This window comes from Daucus carota, chromosome 1 (genome assembly GCF_001625215.2).
Source record: "Daucus carota subsp. sativus chromosome 1, DH1 v3.0, whole genome shotgun sequence".
Taxonomy (NCBI): domain Eukaryota; kingdom Viridiplantae; phylum Streptophyta; class Magnoliopsida; order Apiales; family Apiaceae; genus Daucus; species Daucus carota.
Window position 1 is genome coordinate 44,691,846 of NC_030381.2, and position 16,027 is coordinate 44,707,872.

Here is a 16,027-nt window from a genome sequence, read left to right on the forward strand (position 1 = left end):
TTTTAAGCTGAATAACGTTTTATTATGAATGATAATAGTATCCACCATGTTTAATTATAAATATTTATTAAAAATAACATGATTCTATGTAAAATAATCGTGCAAAAAATATATTTATATGATTATATTCTGGATTCGATTTTGGATTCTGTTCTGGATTCTATAATATTTCATATCAATAATTTGGATGAGTTTGGATGTTAGATTTAATATATTAAGTTTAATTAGTGTTTAGCTATGTAGTTATAACTTTAACAAATAATTATTTGTGAAAAATGAAGTGTTATGACAGTGTTCTGTGTTGTTCTTTTTTTAAAGTGTTCTGTGTGGAGTGCAACCATATATATATATATATATATATATATATATATATATATGTATATATATATATATGTATATATATATATATATATGTATAGATGTATATATATATATACATATATATATATATATACATCTATATATATATATATATATACATCTATAGATATATATATATATATACATCTATATATATATATATATAGATATATATATATACATCTATATATATATATATATATATATATATATATATATATATATATATATATATATATATATAGTTTTACTCCAATAGAAACCTCCTTATTCTAGAAACTAGAAACTATCACTAAATTTCTAAGAGAATATCACTAAATTCTCAAACAACCCCACTTTCTCCTTCTTCTTCTCCAACCCACCAACCCTCCACCCCACTTCCGGCAGCTTCACGCTACCACCCCCGCCAAGTCTCTGCTACTCTCTCCACCTCCATGCCGCCCGACCCTCCATAGCCACCACCTCCATGTCGGCATCCATTATTTATATCACCACCAAATCCAACCCCCCTCCGGCCTCCACCGCCCCTTCCATTCCACCCCCACCTCCACCTCCACCTGCATCTTCGTCCTCACCTCCACCTTGGTCTTCCTCACCTACAGTACCGTATATCTAGCTTAATGCCGATTTAAATTCCAGATCTTTGCCAAAAATCTGCCGGACAAAGCTAAAGGCTCCTTCCATATCCACCACCTCCATCTCCACCTTCACCTCCATTATCTCCACCACCGCAACCACCACCTGAATCGGCAACTAGAACAGATTCAGAAATTCTGGGCAGTTTCCGCAAGTTTTCACTAATTCGTGCAACACATATCACTAAATCGTAAAGAGAATATCACTAAATTGTACTGAGGATATCACTAACTTGTATTGGTTTCTAGTTTTTATTTTAAAAGTGGTTTCTATTTGATCATGAGCCTATATATATATATATATATATATATATATATATATATATATATATATATATATATATATATATATATATATATATATATATATATATATATATGGGGAGGTTCAAAAGAGACGGAGCCTTAGCGAGAGACGTGATTTCTATCCGTTGGATCAGTCTTGTGATCAAATTAAATACTCTACATACTGTATAAATACACTTAATTATCCACAGGGACAATATATGGAACGTTTTAAACACACAAATTCTTTATATGTATCTTTGAGTGTATCAATTTAGATTTATTACAAAACTTTCCTTCATTAATATTCTCCTTGATTGATTCTCACCACCAAATTATCTTTTTCCTTTTCTATTCGTTACAGTTGTCCATTCTGTTTCTTTACTCTCCACGGTAAGCTCCTTTAATGGAGATCAACAACGGGAAGACGGAATTGCAGTCGAATTCTGGTTTGATTGCTTATTCTCGAGAGATTTGAATTATGTTTCATGATAAAGTTTACTTTTTTTTGGATTCTTATCTACGAGATGAGGCCTTCACGTTTCATTATTTATTGTGTACAGATGCGTGAAGCAATACTGTATTTGATGACCTTAGGTTATCGGACAGTTTTGATGTTGATGTACAAGAGCTTGGTAGAGACTCGATCATGGGATCATTTAATTTTGAAAGCTTTGAGGGACAATATAGCTACCAGAGACAACACAGAAGCAAAATCGGAACTACAGGAAAAGGTTGAAGAAGCTCCCACCATGGATGAATCATAGTTTGTTCTTACTCTTGACCTCTCTATAACAATCTTTATGCACAATTTACATTAGGGAACACTGTAAGGAACCCTCAAAAGTTCTAGTTTTTTTGATGTTTTTCTTCAGGAATGAAAACAGTGGGAAGAGTTGCCGAAGATCCTAATGTCAACGTCGATTGATTCTAACATGTTTTATGCTTGTATGCGTGTTCTTGCTTTGTTGTTGTGAAAGATCTTATTCATCTTATACAACTTACACTACAATGGTCCTCTGGTTAAAGCCTCCCCCTTATTTGAAGACAGATGTTGGTGGCTACTACAATAACAATATCAATTTGTCTTCTATTGGTTGTGTTATGAGGAGAAGATAGGTCATTGTTTTGTGGTTATTATGGTATAGATTCCTCTTGAGATCAAGTGTATATTGATCTATTGGCTATATATGAAGAAGAAGCTGCTGGATTTAATCTCGTTAATTCTCCCATTGCGAATTCTTATATATGTATTGTTCTCATAAGTGTTCTTATAGGTGTTCTTATAGAACCAGAAAATTTAAGAATAACATGTTTAATCTAAACCGCAAAATTTCAAAAATTTTATTATTCTAAATTCATGACTTTGATTGCTATCATACTAACTCAAATCATATGTGATAGTTTTAGAAATTTGATCTCTAAAAGATTCATTATGATATTCCTCCAAATAGATTTCCATTTATTTTATATTGTAGAATTTAATAATAGATTCTTCACTAGGAGACGTTAATAAAAGCTGAAGAATCCACGAACACCTATAAGATTAAAGAATCGAAAACACTTTAAAGAACCATAAATTATAAAAAAAATTCATTTGACATAAACAATATATTTATAACTAGAAAATATTATTATAAATTATTTTGATAATTTATAGAAGTCATATATTAAATTATCCTCCAAATTACATCATCATATTTTAAAATTTTTGATTTCGTAATGTATTTTATTTTTTAAATGAGATTCTTTAAAGTGTTTTATTCATATTTTATATCTCTTTCATAATAACATTTTCTTGGAAAAGTAGTTGAAATATAGAATTTTCTAAAAATTATATGTTAAAATTTTGAAGTTCCTTCAATATAAACTTTCGCAAGTGTTACCTTAATATTACCAAAAATATAATAGTTATTTCACTAGTATCATATTTCGACTATATTATTATTGAATATATTTATTCTATATTAAGTTCAATTATATTTTTTTGATAAAATTAAAATTCTAATAGAATATACAATACAATACAATTATGTTTACTTTTAAATTCAATTTAAATTTTTTGTTAGAATATATTTTATTGATACATTATTCTTAATGTTGGAGAAGCGAGTGTTAAGAATTAGGCATTTTTGTTTAATTTAAGTTGAACTCCTACTTTGAATAAATTTTCAAATACATAGTAAAATCAATAATGTCCCTTTACTATCCATTACAAGTAGATATTTTCTTAATTTTTTTTAAATATTGACATTATTATTTTTAAAAATTAAATATTTCAATAGATATTCAAATTGATCTCTCATTAATTTATTATTATTTAAAATGTGAGAAACTTTATGTTGACTTTTGGTAAGGTGAATAGAGATTCGAAAAAATTTGTATTAAGGATTTAACTGTTTAAATTATATGCAGATTTCATAACGTGTTCATAAAAAATGATAATAATAATTATATTGTAATATTAAAATAAATTTTATTTAAAATTATAATAATATCAATAAATTTCCAAGGTCTTAGACAATTATATATTTTAAGGTGTTCCTGAGACAATTATATATTTTTACAAGATTGTATAACGTGTTCGTGAAAGTGATAAAAATAATTATATGTTTTAATATTAAAATTAAAAAAAAATTAAAATCAAAACAATATTAATAAGGTCTACTTTTAATATCTGCAAAATCTATTGTATTTATTACTATTATGAGTTGAAGGAGAAGTACTCATTCTTTCTTAACCCTTGTAGTATATTTTTCCTACTAATTTATATCTTTTTAATATTAAATTACTAACTTATTTTTACTAGATTCTTTCCGGTGTTTCTTAGACACAAGATAATAATTCAACAATCATAAATAATTTGTTTTATTAAAATTTAGATAATAAGATATATATATTTTAAATTATTTAAATAAGAATTATATTAATCGATGGGTTCTTCACCAATGTAACGTATATTATCGAATAATTTATATTTTCAAATTTTTTCTTATTGATTTCATAGATATTCTTTAAGATGTTACTTACGAATACGTTAAAAATTGTACCTTTTTGTTTTATTTAATTTAGATGATTAATCTAAAAAAAATTAATTCATTAAGTGTCCTACTAATTTAAAATTTTCATATATTAATTCAATATTTCTTGGAGATTCCTTAAAGTGTTACGTAGCCATACAATAAATATATATGGTTGTGTTTTTATAAAATTTACTAATAGAGATTTATTATTTGATTAATATGAAGATTCATTAAGGTGTTCTCAAAAATACTAAGGTTCTAATGAGAGATCTAACAACATTTTTTTCTCTGAATATTTAGGTTTGTGCATAATATATAAATTGTTCTAATATAAAATTTAATATAATTTTTGTGAGTAAATATTGTGAATTATCAATTTTATACCATTTTTATATTTGTTTATATTTCACTTATCTTATCATTGATCCATTTTAGTGTTCCACTAAGATTCAATATTTAAATATTGTAGTATAAGATTAAATATTTTATTATTTCAGAACAAAAATTCTATTAAGCTGTTGTTTCTTTATTTATTAAAATATAACATTAGCTTTGGAAGTAAGAATCCCAAGAGAATCATGAAAGAATGGAAATGATTTCATCCGTAGCAAGCAAATCGTAGAAACATAAATAAGGAAACTAGTAAAGAAAATTTAAATTTCAAAATCATTAAATACAATGCATATATCATGGGATTGTAAATGTATGCATTAATGTACACATTTAATATTAATATGGTAAAACTTTAATACTTGATATGATAAAACTTTAATACAAATCTCTTAATAATATTAGAATCTCTATAAGAAATAAACAAGCCTAACATACACACTTTCCAGATATAGTCCTCCTTCTTAATTTTTTGGATGTCCATTTCTTGCTCTTCAGCATCTGGTCGTCCTGGTGTACTCCCCAGAGAGGAAAACCCATGCATAATTTCATGTACATGCTCCTCCGCTATCTCAATTTTTTTAGTTAATCCTTAAAAATGCAGGATTTTGTTCAAAAGATGATAGCAAAAATTCAGAAAGCTTCACGGGGTACTCGTTTAGTTCGAAACTCATTATGGAACCAAACCCGGTAGAAGAAATCCATGATTTTTGATCATCAAACAGTGACGACAAATTCATTAAAAAGCATACAAGGTTAATTCTAACGATCGGCTTCTCTTTCCTGAACAAAAAACATCAACAACAAAGAAGAATCATTGTTCTTTATACTGTTCTTTAAACAAAATTGTCTACAAACATGATTCAGAGAAATCAAGAATAACCACGAACCTTGAGAAAACAATGTTAGGATCAATCTACGCTGACCTTACTAAATTCTGCGACTCTTCCCCACGGTTCTTATGCTTGAACAAGAACATCAAAAAATCATGAACAATTAAGGTTCCTTGCAGTGTTCTGTACGAAAATCGTATATAAACTGTCATTCAATCAGATCAAAATCAAGAACAAACCCTGCGTCACCTGAGGATTTGGTTCAAAAGATGATAACAGAAATTCAGAAAGCTTCACGGGGTACTCGTTAAGTCCGAAACTTATTATAGAATCAAAGCCGGTTGAAGAAATCCATGATTTTTGGTCATCAGACAACGACGACAACACACGAACAAGCATACTAGGTTTGGTTCTAACAATCGGCTTGTCGTGGCTGAGGCAAAAACATCAAGAACAAAAAATTGTTGGTGTTCTACTTCATATTCTCAGAAAAATAACAACTATATACTTAGTTGATTCTGAAAAAGAGTTTAGGAAGCACAACTAACCTTGAGATATGAACTTCAGGATGAATTGACATGGACCTTACGGTGTTCTGCAACTGTTGGCTATCGTTCTGATGCCTGAACCAGATAAAGAATCAAGAGTTAGGGTTCTATAGAGTGTTCTATTAAAAATTCCTAAAAAAACTGTGAATCGATGAGATCAAAATCAAGAACAGAACCTTAGTTCGTCCATGCTAGCTTCCATTGACACTGATATTACAAAACCTCTGCAAAATCTTTTCAACGCTTCTGTTCTTGATTATGAGTTATATATGTATCATATATTAAGACGTACAAAGCTTCCAAAATTACAAAATCCATGATTGAATCTCTAAATCAGTAGCATATTCACGTTGCCTTATAAGGGACGTATACAGATCGTATGTTTCCATATTACATCAGTGTATAATTTTTTTTCCCCAGCGTGCCCCTGTATTGGTTGCAAGTATACTGATGGAAATCAACGGCTGGTGTTGCGTCTTTCTCGTCTCTTGATAAGCTGCGTCTCCACGGAACTTGACCCACACATATATATATATATATATATATATATATATATATATATATATATATATATATATATATATTCAATTGAATAATATAATTTAATTAAAATTCAATCTATTCATACTAAAATACTAATAAAATGATGTTAAATTTAAATTATAAATAATAAATTGCGAACTATATACCCGTCCGTGTTTCGCACGGGTTAAAAACTAGTATTATAAAAAAAGCCAACATGGTATAATTTGTAGTCGTACAAAATTTTGGTTTGGTACTCTTTTCTCAAACTAAAGTTTACAACATGTAGATATCTAGGACTCTCTTGCATCATTAAACAGTTTCATATATTAAAAACACTTCTTATATGTATATTAATATCTTTTTTATCAAACTGGAAGTCAAATAAAATTTTTTGATAATAATATTTTATCAAATTTCGATACGTTATCATATAATATTTCATATAAAAAATTATAATGACATTACAAATAAAATTATAAATATACAATTTTGAATATCTTTTGTCTAAAATACATACAAATAATTAGAGACGCTTCTATTTCAAACACGAACCATTACGTAACATATGAAGATATATGAAATATGAAAATTTTGATTTAAAATTAATTGAATAATAAAATGTCAAATATTAATATTAGAAAAATATTTATATATAGATAATAAATTGTAAAAGCTAAATTTCTGTTGGAAGATATAATCAGTTGGTTAATATAATTTAATTAAAATCCAATTCATTAATACTAAAATACTAATAACATGGCGTTAAGATTTAAATTATAATTAATAAATTACGAATTATATACTTGCTCGTGCTTTGCAAGGGGTTAAAGACTAGTATATATAATTTGATAAGTACGATGAAAATAATTGTGTTGTTTAAATCAAATTTCTAAAAGCAAATAAACAGGGAAATCGAAAACTTATAATAAAAACTCGAACGTTTATTTTGAATTTTTGACAATTAAAATTTAGGGTTAATATGTACAACGAGCCAAACTTCAACGACGGCGAGATGGTATTTAAACTTGATAATACCGGCTACAGCGCAAAAAAAATGATATCGTGATTTTGAAACCTGATAAAAAATAAAATTTGAGAAAGCCAATTTTCTACCTTTATCCAACGAGGAGAATTATCAAATCATCAACCTAAAGGCTCATACAGAATCACAGATGTTATGGGATATTAAGCATCCATTTCTTTACAAAAAGTTTAAAATCTATGTAAATTGTCCTTTTTCTTATTGCCATGTATTGAATAATTCTTTATTCGTATTGCCACGTATCAATATTCAAGAAGCTCTTGTTTGGTTAAAAAGCCTGTGAATCAGAAACCCACCTTCAAAAAAATAAAATGGTATCGAGAACCCGAACCCAAGAGCCAACTAAGGGCTGAAAGCCCAAAAAACACAAATGGCCCATCTTAAATCACCATAAGCCTACTATATAAACCAAAACATATCGGCCATCCCAAACCCTAATTTGAAGCGGCAGCAACAAGAGCCCGAGCCTGAGAGTGAGAGCAGCAGCTGCAATTCATCTCAATCAAATTCAGCAAGGATGAAGGTATCAAATCTCGCTCATTCTATACATACAAATCGATGTATCTATATGTTCTCGTATGTCAATTAATAGTTTTCTATTTGTCGTGTGTGTAATTGTAGTTTAACATCGCCAATCCCACCACTGGATGCCAGAAGAAGCTCGAGATCGATGATGACCTCAAACTGTAATGCTCTTGTTCATAATTTTTTTGAATTTTTGAATTTATTTATATAAATGCGTGTAGAATTTGTGATGATTTATGAGAATGATTGATATATTTGTTTGTTATTATGCATTTAGAATTGGATTGTTCCCTGTTAACGAGCTAGTTTGGAATTGATTATATGTTTATGCGTGTGTTTGTTCCAATTAAGTATTGTTTCTTGTGTCTGAGTTTTGTTATATGAAGTGGTGATATATGTGGTTAGGTTATGATAGTTTCAAATGAACATTAGGAGGTATTAAGAAACTGGTTGATAAACTGAGTAATTTTTTTCATGAATGTGATATTAATGAAGTTTTGTGCAAGCCCTGACTTTACAAGCTTGTTTGGGATTTTAATTATGTTGTAGTGATTTCTGTTCTGGCTTGTGCATTGCGGTGCTGTTCTGCTCCAGTTAAATATGTTTTTTTGTTCTGATTAATAGGCATTTCTGTGTTTCTTGATTTTGATGTTTATATAAGTGCTGATATTTGTTGTTGGCTTCGCCTCTGGTATTTTACATTTATAGTAGGAAACTAAAAGATATAGTGTATCTCAGGGTTTGTTATTTGTACGTGTTTAAGCTGTTGTGTATCTAACATTTATTTGTGTTTGATTCAATCTATAAGCTACGATATTCTATTTGTGTAGATCTTATGTGTGTTTGTGTTATGCAATATGTTGGTATCATATGAGGCTGCAAGTCTATGTTTTTGACAAATACTAATAAATTCGCTGTATTATTTCTTTTTCTAATTTCTAGATTTTTCAAGTGAAAATGTATATATTTGTGCTTGGATGTTTTTCTGTTTTCTGTAATATTTAATTTTGAAATATATAATATTTGCAATATGGCAAGAAGTTGATAGGTTAAACAATATGGTCATGTGTGATAATAGATTCCAGTCTTAGTACTTTCAAACAGCAGATTTCTGGGTGTACCCTAAGTCCCCAGAAGTAGGTATTGTTTGTCTAGAACTAGTCAAATTGTAATAAAAAACAGGCACAGTGTTTGTCTATAATACTATTAACACAGTTGTTTGTTATGTAAACTTTTTTTTCCATATGTGAAAGCTGAAAGTAAAGAGATTGTTTTTTTTGCACAGGATAGTAGTAATATATATCTTGGCATATGCATTTTCTGTGTTAGACATGTATTTGATTTCAGAATCTTGTCGTTGTTGAGCTACGTTGCCATGTTGAAGACGTGTGGAACATATGCATTGCATGAATTATTACCTGACATGTAGCTTCATCTTGCAGCCGAGCTTTTTATGATAAGAGGATTTCTCAGGAGGTTAACGGGGATGCTCTTGGGGAGGTATATTTTTCTTCTGTATTCAAAACTAAACTAATAAAACTATATTGTACATATATTTGATTTCTGTATCTCATTGTGGCAAGTTTAACAATAGAGCCTACAAATGATTACAGGAGTTCAAGGGTTATGTCTTCAAGATTATGGGAGGCTGTGACAAGCAAGGTTTTCCAATGAAGCAGGGAGTGTTGACTCCTGGCCGTGTTCGCCTTTTGCTTGTTCGAGGTTTGTTGGCATAATGTTGGATTAATACTTATCACTAAGTACTGTAAATCCATTTGACTTATATGTTATGTTCAGGAACACCATGCTTCAGAGGTTATGGTAGGCGTAATGGTGAGCGCCGAAGGAAGTCTGTAAGAGGGTGCATTGTCAGCCCTGACCTTTCTGTTCTTAACCTGGTGATTGTGAAGAAGGGTGAGAATGATCTTCCTGGCCTGACTGATGTTGAGAAACCAAGGATGAGAGGTCCCAAGAGAGCTTCCAAGATCAGGAAGCTCTTTAACCTGACAAAGGATGATGATGTCAGGAAGTATGTGAACACCTATCGTCGTACATTTACAAGCAAGAATGGTGAGTTTGTTTCTGTTATGATCTTTGAAGTTGATGACCATTTTGTTCAAGAAATCAAAGAATAAAGTGATGAATTGTGATCCCTTATAGTCTTCTGATTAACTTTTTTGCAGGGAAGAAGATCAGTAAAGCTCCCAAAATTCAGAGGCTAGTGACTCCATTGACTCTGCAAAGGAAGAGAGCTAGAATTGCTAAGAAGAAGCAAAGAATTGCCAAAGCCAAGTCAGAAGCAGCTGACTACCAAAAGCTTCTTGCCAGTAGGTTGAAGGAACAGCGTGAGAAGCGCAGTGAAAGTTTGGCAAAGAAAAGGTCAAGACTTTCTGCAGCCTCCAAGCCATCTATTGCTGCCTAAATTGAACACTGCCTGAGTTTTGATGGTGTTCTTTTTAAGTTTGAATTTCTAAAGTGAGGTATTTTTGTCTGTCAAACATCTACTGTGTTATGGAACTTCGTTAGACTTGTTATTTGTACTTGTCATCTATTTGAAAAAGATTTCAGATTTTGGTTATAGTTTCAGATATTGTCTGTCATGCTAGTTTTGTTTTCAATTCACTTGGTTTGTGGATTGATCAGTAGTTATAATATCAGTGAAAAATGAGATCTTCCAATATAAAAGGAAAACACAGACCTAACTTTGCGATTACATGTAATTTGTTTTAATGTTACTTTTGTCTTGGAATACCAGATTAGGATATTGAAGGTTCTGATTTTCGAAAAGAGTTTAGTTGGATTGCACAACAGCATTTTGTAGCTGATCGAAGATGATTTAAAGCTTTTCAATTTATGATGATTTTTAATTTATGATATGAATTAGTGTGACGGAAAATCTGTCTGTAGCCTGTCCTCAGTCCTCGAAACAAGTTGGTGGTTGGTTGTTTGTGTATGAATACAAAACAAAATGAACAATAAGATGCAGGAGCATAGTTGTAAAATTTGGGAATACGAAACAAAATGAAGATGCAGGAGCATGGTTCTGAATTTTGGGAATCCTTGATGGTTGGTTATTTCATATTTGTGTATGAATATGAAACAAAATGAACATCAGTATAATTGTGAAATTTGGCAATATGGTTGGTTATTTCATATTTGTGTATGAATATAAAACAAAATGAACATCGTATAATTGTGAAATTTGGCAATATGAAATAATATGAACAATAAGATGCAGGAGCATAGTTGTGAAATTTGTGAAATTTGGGAATCATATTGATTGAGGGTTTTTGTGATATAGTCAAAATTTGATTCAGGATTATTATTTTTTTATAATCAAATAGAAGTGTAATCGGTAAATTGTGTAATCGATAAATCGAGATCCTTAGAGAATTGTAAATCGAGGATCCTTGGAAAATTGTGCAGGAGCAAAGCGAAAATTACAAATAGTCTTTCAACTGATATTTGACATTAACATGAACATCACTTCGATCTTAAATCATTAATTTCATGAGGCAACACATAAACCTGAAACGCATTTGTAAAACTTCTCATTCTGTATACAGCCAAACATTCATTTAATTATAGTCGCATTAAAAATTGGGATCACATATACTTTCTCTTCCTCCAGGCATCAGACATCAACTCAGGTTGTCTGCTATTAGCTACTCTACAGTTCTTCCTAATCTCCCCTGGTCTTCCAGACTGTAAATCTCCCATTCTCACCATTCCGTCCACAAACGCTTTGAAAAATTCTTCTTGATCAGCACTAAACTGCTTCACATATCCTCTAGTTTGTTCAAATGTAAACAATGTTTGGTCTGAATTCAGAAATCCTCTCCCGTTAACCAAGTCCTTAAAATACTGATTATCAAACACCTGTGGTGTAGCATCCAAGTCCCCTGTCACGTTCCCATCTCCACCTAGTGGACAAAGCTTGTCCAACTTTTTCCGAAACTTTGGCTCAATGGTTGGGTCAGGCCGCCCGGAGCCGGATTGGTTGTATAGCCTAAAGACAATAGAAAAACACCTGCCTTTACCAATCGAATGAGACCCAGAAAGCGCTACAAGATCTTTGACAGAGAGGTTATATTTGCTGAAGAGGTCAATGAGATAACTTGAATTGGCTCTTGGACTCGGCATAATATTGTCTGCATCTTCTTGGCTTGCTGTCAAGCTATCCAGTCTTCCCAGTTTCACCTCCCAGTTAGGACCTCCACTCTGTTGCAAGAGCAACAAATTGTTGGAAATTTTCAATTATGAATTTATGACATGTTAGGATTAACTACATGACCATATTTGAATATTCGTAGGCTATGTTACCTATGTTACCCAGACTCGGCTAGAAGTGTCCGACATAGACACGTGTACGAGTGTCGGCTCAACAATATTCTGAAAATTTGACATGTTTTTTTTGCATAAAATAAGTGTCGGAGTATCCATAACCATGTCTGAGTGTCGAGTGTCCGACCCGGGTTCTTGAGTCAAAATGAAGACTCGGGTAACATAATTTGTAGGGGTTGCTTTATTGATAAAAGTGTACATAAAACTTTATTCTAAATGGGATAGACTTTAGATTACTTTGAAGGCAAGTTCTTTGACTTGTTTGACATAGATTAAGAAACTAGCATTAACTTTTTGAACATGTTTGAATTTGTAGTAATGGCTGACTGATACATATATGTGGCACTGGCTGCTGTTCTGTGCAGCAAAGCCAACGTGAGAATCCTTACTAATTAAGGACACATTATGAATCAAAAATGTATACAACCTCATTCTATTCAACATGTACAACTGCAGCTTGCACAAGACACACAAGCAAATATTTCCTTGCTTTTAAATTAAAATACTAGATATTATAAATTGGTCACGGACTTACTAAATCACAACAAATTGGTCACAGACTTACCTTAATAATAATGAATACTTACGAGACCATATGTACGAAAAAGAAATTTAAAAAAAATAGAAGTTCCGTTTCAAGATTGCAGATTTTTAGTATATCTATAAACATTAAACACACACCAAGAAAAGAAACTACCAAGGAAATTTTGTGAGAATGAGGTGTTGGATTACTTCAAATTTGGGGGTCATGCTTTTGCTGTGTTCCTTAATGGCAATTTTAATGCTAAAGTTGAAATAGCTAGTCATCGCTCGATTTTAGTAAAAGACGATCTTTGGTGCTAAAATACAACAAAAAAATTGCTAGATCAGTACAAAAAAAAATTGTTCTCATTTGATCTTCTGTTGTATTCTCAGAAGGAAAATGCTAGATCACCCGAATCTGTTATTAAAATGAATCCAAATGATAAAATATGAATAGCGATACGTACACAAAATTGGATACAAAATCTTGCTGAAAATGACAATTGAGATGAGATGTTTTAATTAGTGCTATTTATATGAATACAAGGGCTCATTCCAATCAAAACTTACCACATGTCATCTTGTGAAAAATTTTGTACCCAATTTTATGCATGAATCATTTTCCTTAAAATATTTCAAACCGATACAAAATCAACTTCATCTCATTTGGGAAGAATTTCGAATACTGAATTTGGGTGCTCTAGCATTAATCTTCTCCAGAACTAAAAAAATTAAAGGTGATATAGGTTGATTACCAGAGCAACCGCATCTCTAGAGGCCATGATAATGATATCCGCACAAGAAACAACGCCCGGACACACACTCTCAAGGGCTTCCTTCACTTCATCAACAACTTCATAAGATCTCAACGAGTTTATGTTCGAAAGAGAGAGTTTCTCTCCTAGCATGTCCGGTGTATCATCTAGTAACAAAGAACCATCACATCCCTGCAAATTAAATCAATCCGCAACTCAATCAGAACAAAAAATTATCGAGCCAAGGCCGAAAAGAAAACAGAGAGAATTTTACATTGACGAAACAATCATGAAACTGCAAGCGCATAACAGAGGCGCCACTCCTTGGCTCTCTAATCATGGCCTGTTTGATCACTTTCCGAACCGTGGATTCGGCTTGTGGACAGCTCTCGGAGTAGTAACCTGGCCGGAGCGGCGGCTCTGCGGTGGCCGTGGCGATGACATGGGCGATGAAGAGCAAGAGAGGAAGCATTGGAGGGAGATGGTGAGAAAGCATGTTACTTTTTTTGTTGAGGTAATGGAAAATGGTTTATTGGAAAGGCATGACGGAATTTATAGACTTTTCTTAGGTGATATGGGATTCTATTCTCTTTTGAATTTTTTTTATTCCGTAATATTCCTCCCTATCATTTTTTTAATAATCTTTTTATATATTTGAAAATTTCATATAATGTAATTTTATGATTTATTTTAAATTTTTTAAATAAAATTTTAGACATTATAATTTTATTCATAATAAAAAAAAATTGAAATAATTTATGAAAGTATGCGAGTCAGACCCTTCCTCTAATATAAATAACAATATTGGGACAGAGGGAGGATATGATTATATTTACGGTTATTAAATTGATTTTTGTTTTAATTTTTTTTTAATCTAATCAGAACTCGAGTGTGTGCGGATTTCGATTAAACTTGAGAATTTACATTTTTGTAGTAAAATCTTTCATTTATATTTAAATTGACGTGTATTCAGATATAATTTTATAAAATACATCAGAATCTTAAGATTTTCAATTGAGATTTTAAATTATACTACATAATCTGATGTATTGAATTAAAATATTAAATTATAAATTTTCTTTTGAATTATGATGATATTCAAATATTAATATATTTTTTGGATTTCATAAAATAATTAATTTTATGGTGTTTAATGTATTTTGACATTTCACCATAATTCATAAAATTTAAAACTTAAAAAATTTACTCTATAATTATTTATTTAGAGCCGACATCAAATTAAATCAGTTATAAGTTATTAAGATTGATAGATCATACACTCCGGGCCGTTTGGGCGAGCTTAAAATAAGTGCTTCTTGCTTAAAATAAAAAAGTGAAGTAGAAGTTAGAAGTTAGTTAAGACTTATAAGTGATTAAAGTGTTTGGGAAAAAAGTAGAAGTCATGAAACAAAAGCTAGGAATCGTAACTTTTTATATGTGCTTCTCGATTTTTTACACAAACGGTACGAATAAATGCTTATAACTTAAAAGTCCAGAAGCGGGGCTTAAAAGCCCCGCCAAACACCTACTCCATATACATGGTTGAATACACCCAGGGACTCCCCATTTTTTCAGGAGATAAAGTAAATCTAAGTAAAAGTAAGTTTTATTTCCATTTCATTTTGGAGCGAAAGTTTTTAGAGTAAAACTATGTTATAATTGCATTTATTTCACTTATTTTCATTTTTTAAAAAACTTTATTTTCTCTTCACTTTCTTTCCTCGTGTTTATGACTTGGAAGCATATATCTTAGAGTGTGTGCCAATGAGCACATGTTAAGAACTAAAATTCATAAATTTGAGTGATTTTAATTGGCTACTAACTCTTTATAATGGTGGACCTCCTGTAAATTCACATACCACACCAATCAAAATCCACCAAACTTATAAAATTTGATGTTTAGTACTCCCTCCGTCTCAATTTATAGGTCCATTTTGGAAAAAAAAAAATTGTCTCAAAATACTTGTCCATCTTTTCTTTCAATACAAATTTATCTACACATTAATTGTGATTTTTTTGAAACTCAACATTATTCTCATTTCTCAATGCACTAAATCCCTGTATTTATTGTGATTTTTTTGAAACTCAACTATATTCTCACTTATCAATCCACTAATTAATGGTACATGAGATAAGATTTTATCTAACCAACTTTTTTCTTAATATGTGTGTTTATTTCAAAATAGACCTATAAATTGAGACGGAGGGAGTATGTGTTAATACTTAATAGGCACACACCA

General features: G+C 30.8%; 2 protein-coding genes across 2 annotated transcripts; one reads left to right on the top strand and one right to left on the bottom strand.

Annotated features, from left to right (window-relative positions):
* The first annotated feature begins 7,957 nt into the window (after nt 1-7,957).
* LOC108204547 (small ribosomal subunit protein eS6) lies at nt 7,958-10,746 on the top strand. The gene is made up of 6 exons (XM_017374045.2): nt 7,958-8,164; nt 8,263-8,327; nt 9,609-9,666; nt 9,780-9,888; nt 9,964-10,236; nt 10,350-10,746. The coding sequence occupies exons 1-6, from the start codon at nt 8,159-8,161 to the stop codon at nt 10,586-10,588; spliced, it is 750 nt and encodes a 249-aa protein (XP_017229534.1). The 5' UTR covers nt 7,958-8,158; the 3' UTR covers nt 10,589-10,746.
* Nucleotides 10,747-11,606: 860 nt separating this feature from the next.
* On the bottom strand, nt 11,607-14,321 carry LOC108204546 (peroxidase 17). The gene is made up of 3 exons (XM_017374044.2): nt 14,062-14,321; nt 13,788-13,979; nt 11,607-12,387 (listed from the first exon to the last, which is right to left on the bottom strand). Exons 1-3 carry the CDS (start codon nt 14,281-14,283, stop codon nt 11,773-11,775), a joined length of 1,029 nt encoding a protein of 342 aa, XP_017229533.1. The 5' UTR covers nt 14,284-14,321; the 3' UTR covers nt 11,607-11,772.
* Nucleotides 14,322-16,027: the final 1,706 nt, after the last annotated feature.